Below are 11,978 nucleotides of genomic sequence, written 5' to 3'. Positions count from 1 at the left end.
AGCGCGAGGAGGCAAAAGAGGCAAAGAGGAAAGAAATAGCGCTTCCAGTCGAAATAGGATTGCCCCTGAACATTCTTCACTTGAAATCCTATAAGCCAGCTCTCCTACCAAGCATTGATTATGTCTCCCATTATCTATCATGTAGATTTATTTCAAATAGGCTGATTTATAATTTCATGAATATTTAAAAACAGTCGATTTGCAAAATATTCAAGGAAATAATAGCACTTGAGGAGTAACTCGAAGCCATTAGGCAGCTCTTGAATTAAGAAATAACCTTTTCGCTTGAATCCACTTTTGGCTTCGTAGCAGGAGATTCAAAGATAATAAACCTTTTCATCATCAAGAAATTCATCCAAGCTTCAGATGAAAATTTGAATGAAAGCGCAATATAGAGCATGATTAAGTTCTACTCCAGGGAGAATTGCAGTAAAAATTTTATAATTGAGGTTGAGTATGGATGAATGGAAGCTGATGTTTTTGAGTCGAGAGGACCAGCTTTTAGCTAAACTGGCCAAGGAAAGATAAATTGGAGAATAGTAGCCACCACAATACATATTAAGCTACTGCAAAAGATAATAATCAAGTAACAGCTTCTTCATGCGAAAATCCATGATCTAAGAAAAAGTAAACTTAACGAAAAAATGCTATAGTAGATATGCAATTCTATCATGCTGGAATTAATCCTAGCTAAGTATACTTACTCAAGAGATATCTGCTAAAAACCACTTCATTTAAGCTTGACTATTTTCCAACTCAAGAATTAAAGAGATTAGTGGAAAGATCAAACTCAAATAAGGTAAAACACTTTTTGCAACAAAAAGAAGAATAGTTCATATAGAAATAAAACAAAAAATCTAACAGGAATGATCCTCTTGTCCATCGATAATTCAGAAGATTAAAGGGAAGTTGCTAATCCGCCAACATATTATTTCGACATTCAAAGTCAATCTAGAATCACATAAACCGTAATCAAACACCTTCATCATCAAGGATAATATAGAAAATTTCAGCATATACCTGCCATTTAGAAAAAAGTCTAAATATCTTCTTTAAAGGCTTTTACAAAATGATGAGGCTCAATTCTAAAATAGTCCATGAAAAATTAGAATTTCTATCTTCTAACCCAGTTAATTTTTCTCTAATCTTCTCATAAATATCGAAAAATCAACAAATAATTCCTTCTGACCTCCAGCATTACCTAAGAACTTTGAACTTTGAAGTTCCTCTTTAGTCATTTTTTCTGTTGTTCAAGAGATATTGCGATCCTGTTTCAGGAAAAATGAATAAAAAACAGTTTTGCTCCATATTTAAGCTCTGCTTTTCACCACAAATTTAGAAGGCTTCGAGCATTAATAAAAGCATTCGCCAAAATACAGTTCTCTGCTTGATGAATTAGGCCAAATATGAAGCTAAGATATAAGCGAAAGAAAAAGATCATGGACAGTGTTGATTACGCTAAGTATTCGAAGCGATAGATGTTGAAAACAATCGTCATCTATCGCAAACAGATTTTAAGGTGATTTACAAGAAAATAATGGTAAAAACATAAAATAAGGCTTCGTGGAGTAGTTTTGGTGGCGTATGAGGGCTAACTCAGACGAGTTAGTAGACTACGATCGATTTATGTATGAGCTGATCCCACGTACTAAAATTAGCTGAACTTCGATATTTGAATGCCAACAATCAACGAGCATGATGAGAATCATACATATATTTAACCCCTAATTACTCTTTTTAATTTTGGCTACATAAGGATCTAATATTTTTAACGGCATTAAATATAAACCATACAAGACGAAGATGAATATATAACTGACAAATTTTATCTCTCAATTTTAAATAATTCTTTCAGATTATGTGGTATTAGATAGACACAAAGAGAATGCACCACCATTCAATTGATTTTTCTGGCATATCTTGACAATTTTATTGTGAGAGTGTTTTATCTATATAAATATTACTAATTAATTGTTCTTGTATGGACTAACAACGAGTGCAAGTCATTCTATTGATCCTTCAGATGGCTCTTTTTACACTTGGGAGGCTGCTAGACGATATGAGTTGGTACGATGTGGGGGTTGCCAACGAAGTAAATGTCTTCGAAGGAACCGCAGTAGCAAGTATGAGCATTTGCGTTCTACTACAAATATTAAGAAAGAAAAATATCGATGGCATGTGGAAGATTCTTTTCTTCCGCTCACAGCTCAAGTTCATCATTCCATGGGCACTCATTATTACGATATGCATCCTCTTCTTCAACATCTTCGGCTGTCATCCAGTGAACCATTAGTAAGGTTATTTTTATGTGGACTACACAGGGTGTGCATCAATGTTACCCAAATTGTCCTTACCAATCTTAACCTTTCTCTAATAGCAAACACAAAAGCTCACCCAGCTGAGCTGATCCTTTACGAGACGATTCTTTTTGGCGAGATCATCTACAATGGAAACCTTTTGATGCTCTTCATCAACAACTTAGAAGAAAAGCCAAAGATTATTCCATCCTTCTCATTTCACTTGTCATCGCCAATCAAGTCCTCATCATGGATCTCATTTTCAGGGCTGCTTATGAAGATAGAGAACGAGAGGAAGAAAAAGAGTAAAAATAGTTGGTCAAAAGATATCGGATGCTGTTGGAAATATAATGAAAAGTATTAAGGAGCCAGGCTCAGCTATGAATGGAACTTTTGCAGAATTGAACTCAACTGTCAATCTCTAAGCACTTTCTCCAACCAAAAAGGGCTGATTCTTTATTCATTTATTTTAGTTGGTTTTTAATACGAATGCACTGTATAAATTTGATAAAGATCAGCTAAAGCTGTGAACCCAGCGCTTAAGCTTGGGTTTTGAGCTAATGTCAGCTGTCGGAGGCCAAAAGACGCTAGAAATATCAATGTTTTTAGATTGCATATGTAGCATCTAAATGTCGTTGATTACTTTCTTTTGAGGTTGGCCTATCGCTACAACCCTGCGAGTGCAAAACTTAGAATGGAATGACATCTCCTTCTGATGGTCCCAGAGATGATCATTAGGCTTTCGATAATCATTAATTATTATCTAATTTCCCTTGAATGATGTTTCAGTGTAGCCCTCACCTTCAGCCTTATCAAAGGGTTTTGTTTTTTTACGTAAAGGAAAATTATCACTTTTTAGTCTTATCCTTTCGTTCCGAGAAATAGCTGATCTTGCAGTTCGAAGAAAACATTCCCTAGTTTCTGGATTATCGGAAGAGATTGTCTTGAGCTTTAAGGTCATAGAAATATCAGCGTGAAATGCTTTAAATGTTTGAGAGAGAAGTAATAGTTTTCGTGTGCACTACTTGACGACACAGTCTTTCTTGTTTGAGTTTTTGAAGATAGAGTTGGTGTAATCCTTCCATCATTTTGTGTTTTTTTCCGCAGATATGAATATGAAGGAGTATTTTTTTTGCTTGAACATGGTTCTGTTTCTGTAGTAGATGGGTAAACCTTCTCGTACTAGCCAAGAAAAAGTTCATAGGACTTTTTGATAAGGGTATTACGATAAACAGTTTACTTGAGCAACTTGGCAGAATATTTATGGTAGATCTCATGAAGAGAGGCTTCATAGCCTTCCTGTTCCTCCTTGCTGATCTTATATTTAGGGTAGTACTCCATATCACCAAGGCAATCCCGATGAAGCTTTAAAGATTGGTTCAGGTTGTCAGCAAAGACTGACAGTAAGTATCGATATTGTCGATGGTCGAACTCATAATCATCTTCATGTTTCGAACTATCGGATTGTTTTGAGCGAACCATGAGGGAAACGTTATTTTCAGGAGGAACTACGAACATCATTGCTTAATAATAATAATTAATGGCATTAAAAAGTGCCTTTTGCTTACAATCATTCAGATGTCATATCCTTTGCCCGAGGCAATCATGAAACTAAACTACTATCTTAGATATGCATGACGGCTTTTGTAATTTTAAAGCTTGTTAAAGTACTTATTGAGATGAATTTATTACAATTAGATTTAACGATACAGTAATATTGCTAACATTCAAAAATTATCATTATGAACTTTGTACCTTCCATCCGAATAGAATTCCTCTGACTTTAATGAGCGCCTATCCGTTATATGCAAAAGCAATTCTTTTACGTTCTAGTCTTACCACCCTCCGGCACTTTACTTGTGGGGAGTTTTTATCTTCGGCAAGCTAATAATTGTGGCCCTCCAATCTGGCTGCTTCACCAGATTCGCCATGAACTGTTGAGTGTCTTTGTAGACTTAGCGGACAAGGTCTCTCCTTGCTATTTCGCTTAGGGACTGACGAGCTTAAGAGAGAATTCTAGATCGCTAAAATTGGATCGGGGCTGGTCTCGAGGTCTTTTTCCCATTGTTCTTCAGTAACTCATATTACTGAAGAAGGCATTTTTTTGAAGTTTAATCCAGGACATTGGGCATGTCTTCTATTGTAGGAGCATATCCAGAGTCAATCATTTATTTGAGAACAGTTCTCATTCCATCTTTAAGATATAAGCCCCCTTTGAGGATGTTTTTTAGAAATGTTACCCACTCCCGTTTGATTTTGTCAGAATCCTGGTTTACTTTGGCAAGCTGGAGCTCCAAGTTAAGAACATCTCCGCGAATTAGCTGCACATGTTCCTTCAAGGCCACTAGCTTTTAAGTATTATCAAGAATAGGAGCTTCTTTCTTTCCTTTTTTCCCTTTGGGCTGAAAGAGAATGCTTTGGTCGAGCGTTCCTGCTTGATTTCTTCGAATAGTCCATGCACTAATTTATACTTCTCCTTGATGACATTTTCCAGCTGAGCTATTTGGCGGACATAAGTATTTTGAAGGTTAGAAACCTGTTGCTTTATTACCCAAAAATGTTTTTCTCTGCAGTTAACTTGCTCCTTTTCGACTTTACCATTTACAGCCTACATCTTACTCTCGAAATATCCCATAGTTTGCCCTCAATAACTTCCTACTCGAATCCTGGAATCACAGCGATCGGCTCGCTACTGGTTGCTCTTCCAGATTGTTATCGCGATTGAGTGAACGTTCGAGTTGGTCGAACGAACGTTTTTGCATTGTGATAGTGGAAGTGGGCAGGTCATGACTGGTCTTATATAGGGTATAGTCTACCAGCGAACGTAGGCTGTGAAGTTTCCTGCGAGGCTCCTGGCTAATTTCCGTCTTGTATTTGCTACTTTGCATTTTATTTTCTGCTATTAATAATTGCGGATGTAGTCGAAAAATGGGACTATCTGTTGCATAAGTAAAAATAGCACAATTTTCGATATCCTTGGCATGAAAAAAATAAAGGATAAACTAATTCTAAAGAAGATGAGATCGGTCAGTAAATTCAGATCAATGCGATGATAATAATTAGCTGATGATCAAATACTAATTTAAATCAGTTTATTATATCTCGTATCTTTCTCACGTAGAGTTTTCATCTTTTGGAAACAGAACTGCCAGAAGGATCACGAAAAACTCTTACTGAATGTTGGTATGAGAAACAATGTGTGATGCGAAGCGATTTAAAGGTGTGTATGGGGTGTGGGTATATATGTTGATAAGGATTGGTGGAGATGTATGAGCAGGTAGAAGTAGATACGTATGATATAGAATTAATCAATTTATATGTAGCGTAGCCTGGTGAAAATATCCAATTATAGCGTAATCTTGATTAAAATATCTTCTATACTTTTGAATGCGACCCACTGGGCCCAGTACACGCCCTAACGATCACCGTTCGACTCACAACCGACCGCTTCTGAACCCCCGCGTTGTCTGCTCAACTCTATCGTAATAATCCAGCATAGATTTCGCTCTGTAAACGTTAGACAATTTTCACTCCCTCTGTCTTTTACGGTCACTGCCACTTTTTCAGCCGCATCTGCTCTGCCTCAGGGCCAGATTGGCACATTAGCTTAATCAGCATCATTAATGCCTCTAGTTCTGCGCTGAGTCTCTACGGGTTAGGCCTTGCTGTCCACCATGCATCGAAATTTATCTAGCCCATGCTCGAGAGGGTTCCCGAACCTGCTCTCTGAGACCGCGATTGTTAGAGGCACTTTCATATGATAGAAGCCCACTATCACTACAGTGCATTCTGAGGTTAGCGGAAGCGAGTGAAGGAGCAAGTCGGTACCGAAGACTCATAACTTAACTAAGAAGATAGCGAGGCCGGCTGATAAGTTAGAAGTGGTATAAGTGCAGCCCAACGAGCGTAGAATTATCGCGAAGCTCAGATACGCAGAGACGAACTTATCCTTTTCGTTCCTAAACATAAATTAATCACATTAGAACTTGCACGAACCCTACCTTGGTTGAAAAACTCTATAATATGAGGATTCAACTAAATCCCCGAACACACACAGCTGGCAGTGTATCTGCTTCATGAAATCTAAAAGGGTGAAGATTCTCACTTTTATAATTACCTCTCAACTCTACCCAACGATTTTAGTCGTTTTCCCATCAACTATTCTCAAATTATGTTGCAAGAGCTGAAGGGAACATGCTTCCTAGAACAGGTAGAGACGAAGCAGCAGGATTTAAAGAGAGACTATGAAGTCGTGTGCGGGATTGAAGAAAATTCAAAAGATTTTCATACGAAAAATTTGTAGAGGCACGGCTAATAGTATGCTCACGAGTGTTCGGTGTGGTTGTTTAGCGTGTGAAGACTGATGCAATGGTTCCGCTGGCCGATATGCTCAACCATCATATGCCTAAACAGACCAGCTGGTACTACTGTGACTCATCTAATGGCTTCGTCATACAAAGTTTAAAGGATATAGCACCGGGCTCAGAAATTTCGACTCTTACGGTCAAAAGTGCAATTCGCGTTTCCTCTTAAATTATGGATTTACTTTGCCTGATAATCCTCATAATGAAGTCGTACACCTTTCTAATCCAGACTCTTATCGTAACCTCTGCTTCCCGTCGCTCGTCTTCGACTCGATACGGGTAAGCCGAATCCTCGAGAGCAAGGGCTTCGACGATTTGATGGGCGTGCTCCGAGCTGCCGCCAACGCTCACCACTGTCTTGACTCCGATAGTGATGACGGCGAACCACTTTAGAATGCCAAGCAAACTCCCTTTACCAGTATTTAGCGAGAAATACGAGCCTGGCAGCTTCTGGAGAGAATAGTGACTGACCGGCTTCGTGAATATCCTACAACATTGGCGCAAGACCGCAGGCTGCTTGAGAAAGCTGTAGGCAGTCTGGCTGATATTATCACCCTCCGAATGGGTGAAAAAGAAGTGCTTCATTTCTACCTTACCATGGCCCGGAAAATGTCTAAATCACTCGGGAGCCACAGCAAGAGAAGCGAGCTGGCATCTTATGAGACCTATCTGCCAGTTTAGAGTTAGAAGGTAGGACAGAAGAATGAGGTCGCAGTGATATTTGTGTTTTTTACGTAAATATGGATGGTAACATTTTGAGAGGGTTCATACAAATTATAATTATATCGCTGATGGGTAATAATGGACAACTGGCCTGTCATTGCAACAATACGACTGACGAACAATACCAATAAATAATCGCCTTGCCATCAATCGTAGCCAACCTCCTTTCAAACCATTTCTTATTGAAAACTACTTCAAATTGTATGATATCATCAGCAAGAACGTCTAATTGGCTGTTAAAATGAACGATAATGAGGTTATCTTCAAGCCTAAGGGTAGGAGAAGTCTGCAAAAAGAAATAAGCACCGAGTCTGATTCATCTAAAGCATAAGTCTATCATGAATATCCCTACGAATTGATCATCCTCGAGCAGAGTCCAAGCCATACGCACGGCAACAGGGACTTATCATAAATCCTCATGCATACTTTACCGGATAATTCAAGGATGGAGCTATACACGGAGATGGCATATACCTATTTATTGATACCCAAAGCCAGGCCATAAAAAACACCGTTAAAGGCCGTTGGTAGGATAACAACCCCAAGAACTCATTATCTACAACCAGGAAGCAGTACGACCCATCCTAACCATTCTTTTATAGACGGAGAGCGACAGGCTAAGTTACCCTATCTGACCGCACACCTATTAGGATCTATTAATTTTTCGGGAGCGCGAAGAGTGGAAGATATAATGACAGGGAAAGGTGTAATTAATTTTCCCAATAAGGATATATATATTGGTGAGGTCAAAGGCGGGCTAATGCATACAAGCAATAATAATCTGGGGCGTTTCATCAGTAGAGCTAATAAGATTAGTTACATTGGCGAATATGCAAACGGATATAGGGAGGGCAAGGCACATTAGCCGTTGAGGTTGATGGAAAATAGACCGGTATTCGATCCTTATGGAAGCGCGGAGTGATGGAAGGGTAGTTTACCGTTGAAGAGCCGAAGAACTATGAGGAATTACAGCTTCCCTACAGTGAGACGGCTCAAAACAAGAAGAAAAACCCAAGGAGAAGGCCAACCAGCAAAAAATGATCACTTTCATCAATTTTTAAACAGGCAATCCTGGCTTCTCATAACAACATTATTTAAAACCATTCTAAACTTTTAATTAATGTAGGGCAAAGGCGAATCAAACGTATTTGATTACCTAATGCTGGAGAACCGCAAGCTCAAGGAGGAAGTTTAAGATTTGAGAGAACTGGTAAAGATGAACAAGGTGGAAATCGATGTCCTCTCCAAGAGCAATTCCAAAAATAAATACATAGAGATCATCTCCAATTATCGCATAGCCAACGATAACAACCTCAAAAAGATAGAACTTTTAGAGGCCAAGATCGAGGAAATGGTTTCATAAGTACCCATCAACTCAAATAGAAATTGATGCTCGAGCAATTGAACTCCTCCGCATGCACAGAACTCAAAGCAGAAGAGGAACTACACAAAGATCGGGTGAGAGAACTCCAAGTAATAATCGGAGAGCTGGAGAGAAAGGTTGCCAGTATGGAGAAGGCACAGCGGAGCTATGATTCGCTTACTGGGTTCGTTGAGCGTAATCGCTAAGTTTTCAATCCGACGGAGCAGGCAATCGAGTTCAAGCAGCTAGAGGAGAGCCTGAACGAGCAGGTTCATCTCCTGAAATTGGAAATCGCAAGAGGAAATAAAACGAGGATAACTTGCTTAAGATCAACGGGGTACTTGCCCTTGCACGTAGATCCTGCGCCACAAGGTTGTCACGCTGCAGGCCAAGCTTGCCATGCCTTCCAAAAACTTTGGAGACATCCTCGATAAATCCCTCAAACGTCTCATGATGTATTTCATTGAGACGCAGAGGCGATTACTGACTGGAGAGTAAAGCGATAGCGAGGGTGAGGAAGATTTGGAGTTGATTGCTCCTGAGCTTGCAACCTACTTTGGAGAAGAGACTCTTCGACGCCAGAAGGAATACAACGTACCGCATTTGGACCTTCTAAAGATCCGAGGATCAGTGGCCAACGGCAACGAGAAGATAAAGGCCGAACTGCTTAAGAGAAACCATCTTACGAAGGAAGAAAAGATCGATAGGCTATAAATTGAGTTGGAATACACGCGTCGAGAGCTTACCAAGCACATCATCGACTTACGTGAGGAAACCGAGCGCCGTAAGATCCTTGAACGCATTGCACAGAGCTGGAAGCTAGAAACGAGCTCCTTGTCTAAAGTAATAACAAGCACGCTGAAAAGCTGAATAAATTAACTAAAAAGATTAAAGACAGTAAGGAAAAACAGCTAAAGTTCATAGAGCTTGACGATACTATCAACGACATGTCCACCACTCTCATCAAAATCGACAACAATCTTGAAGACAAAAAGCGAAAGGAGACACCTGCGCCGCTAAAGGTCATCAACAATAACTTTGACGTTTATGATACCCCAGAATAATATAAGGTTCATTTGGAGTTACTTGCACGAGACCTTGCCAAGAATAAGAAGATTCAAAATCTCCAAAACATGACAAAAAAAAGGAAAATATGTCTGAAGAAGAATGGGTTCCCAGGATAAAGCGCAGCACATCTAATCCCTTCCTTTACTTCAACTAACGCAGGGAAGAGATCATGGGTGTCAAAGAAGACATCAACCCAAACCACGACGACAAAATGCGTTTGGAACAGACAGAGATCTTCGGACATCACAACATGCGTATGGACCAAGCAGAAAACCTCGATGATATCTACATATGAGATTGTTTGTTATCCTGCGCAATACAAAGATAAGTATGAGCATTCAGCAACATGAGCCCTTCTTGCCCTCCTTTGCAGCCTCGACCTTGTTTTTTGTGATGTTGCGATTGTTGATGAAGGCATCCATTTATCCAGTCAAGATCTTATCCTTTATCTACTTGCCAATCGACATAAACATTTCGGAAATGTTGATATTTTCCTTGGCACTCACCTCGTGGTAGTTGACGCCGAAGTTCGCAGCAAGCTGCTTTCCCTCATCAGGGCTTACTTTTCGGTCTTCGCAGTCTATTTTATTGGCTACCAACACTTTCACTACGTTTTCTGCGGCGTGGGTCTTGATCTGCTTAAGCCAGTTCTCCATAGCGTTGAAGGAGGATCGATCATTCACAGCATATGTCATAATGATTCCCATAGCGCCGCGGTAGTATGTCTGTGTGATGGTCTTGAACCTTTCTTGACCAGCTGTATCCCAGATCTGCATGCGGATCTTCTTGCCGTCTATCTCGATGGTCTTGATCTTGAAGTCAATGCCTGAATGGCGCTCGCTATACCGATGGTAGTCAGGTGCGAACTCATGAAGTTGTTCTCACAGAACCGCAGTAGGATGTTCGTCTTTCCTACTCCAGAGTCGCCGATAATAAGTAGTTTCGCCAAATGGTCATAACCGTCCTTCCTCATCACTTTTAAAATATTATCAATACTTCGCGTTCCATGCTCAGAATTTTAGTTTAATCGGCGATTGCCACAATAGGAAAGAGGAATCATTTGCCAGCGATTGCTTTGGCCTTATCGAAATGCTCCAGCTCTCTCTGCTTGCTCTCTGCTAACAATTTGGTAATCAGCTTTCTTCTACTTTCAAGATCCTTGAGTCTTCTGTCTTCCTGCTCGTTGGCGTACTTACTCTTGGCCTGTAGGTCGAGAAGTTCCTTATCAAGCACTCTGTAGTCCTTGTCGAGGGCATCATGGTGATTGCGCTCTTCGAGGAGCCGCTGTCTCTGGCGCTCGAAGTCTTGTTGTGCACTTTGGACTTCTCTTTTTCGAGTCTTTTCTGTCTTTCGAAGTGTTCCTCAGCGATATCTGGGTTCTCTCTGAGTCTGATTTCGTAATCTTTTTGGGTGTTTGGATTTGGTTTTCGATATACTCCTTGCGGCTGCGTCGTAAACCCTCCAATTCACGGTCGATCTTCTGCTTCTAGAGCTACTGTCTGTGGCGTTCAATCGCGAGCTCTTCTAGAGCCTTCTGCTAGCGTCCAGCTGCTTGACGATGGTGTTCATCAATAAAATTTAGTTATAATATGGGCGAATTATTATCGTTAAAGATTAGCAGGTTTTAATATTAAAATTATTATCTCTTCATTTAGAGGTGTTTGTATAGACGAGGAATAAATATCCAGATAATTATTCATCTTTGGTTATCTAGATACGTACTGTATTATTGCAAATGTTCCTTTTTTAAGTTGATTCGCCTACACTATATAGTAATTAAATCATTAAATTTTTGTTTGAGGCGTATTTAAGCCTATTTTACTTTGGTCCAGCTGGTAATCCTTGATGAATTGACTAACGCTTTCTGTAAGGTTGAAGTCATCTCGCTTGGCTGCACTCATTTCCATATGTAAAATGCGAAATTTGCCTATTTTTTCTTCCCTCAAGAGGTTATTCTTTTCCCTCATCATACACTCTGCAAACTCTCTAGCTCCTTCTAGTGTTCGTCGGTGGTTATTGTAACAGTCTTCTTTGATTTGCTGCCCCTTCGCAAGGATCTTCTGCTCGAAATCATAGCGTAGCTCCTCGAAGATTAGCTCGTACATGTTTATAATTATAATTAATATGTGGTGAATTTAGGTATATCTAGTGGAAATACATCAT

General features: G+C 39.7%; 1 protein-coding gene across 1 annotated transcript; it reads right to left on the bottom strand.

Annotated features, from left to right (window-relative positions):
- Positions 1-10,237: 10,237 nt before the first annotated feature.
- LOC116245477 (uncharacterized) lies at positions 10,238-11,920 on the bottom strand. Its single transcript, XM_031616998.1, is given in 4 exon segments — positions 10,238-10,660; positions 10,663-10,810; positions 10,939-11,158; positions 11,638-11,920. Coding segments are annotated over 4 exon segments (1,074 nt in total).
- Between the last annotated feature and the right edge of the window lie 58 nt (positions 11,921-11,978).

The sequence above is a fragment of the Nymphaea colorata genome, unplaced genomic scaffold (genome assembly GCF_008831285.2).
Source record: "Nymphaea colorata isolate Beijing-Zhang1983 unplaced genomic scaffold, ASM883128v2 scaffold0684, whole genome shotgun sequence".
Taxonomy (NCBI): Eukaryota; Viridiplantae; Streptophyta; class Magnoliopsida; order Nymphaeales; family Nymphaeaceae; genus Nymphaea; species Nymphaea colorata.
Note: the sequence above shows the minus strand (reverse complement) of the source record. Positions and strands in the feature narration are given on the sequence as shown.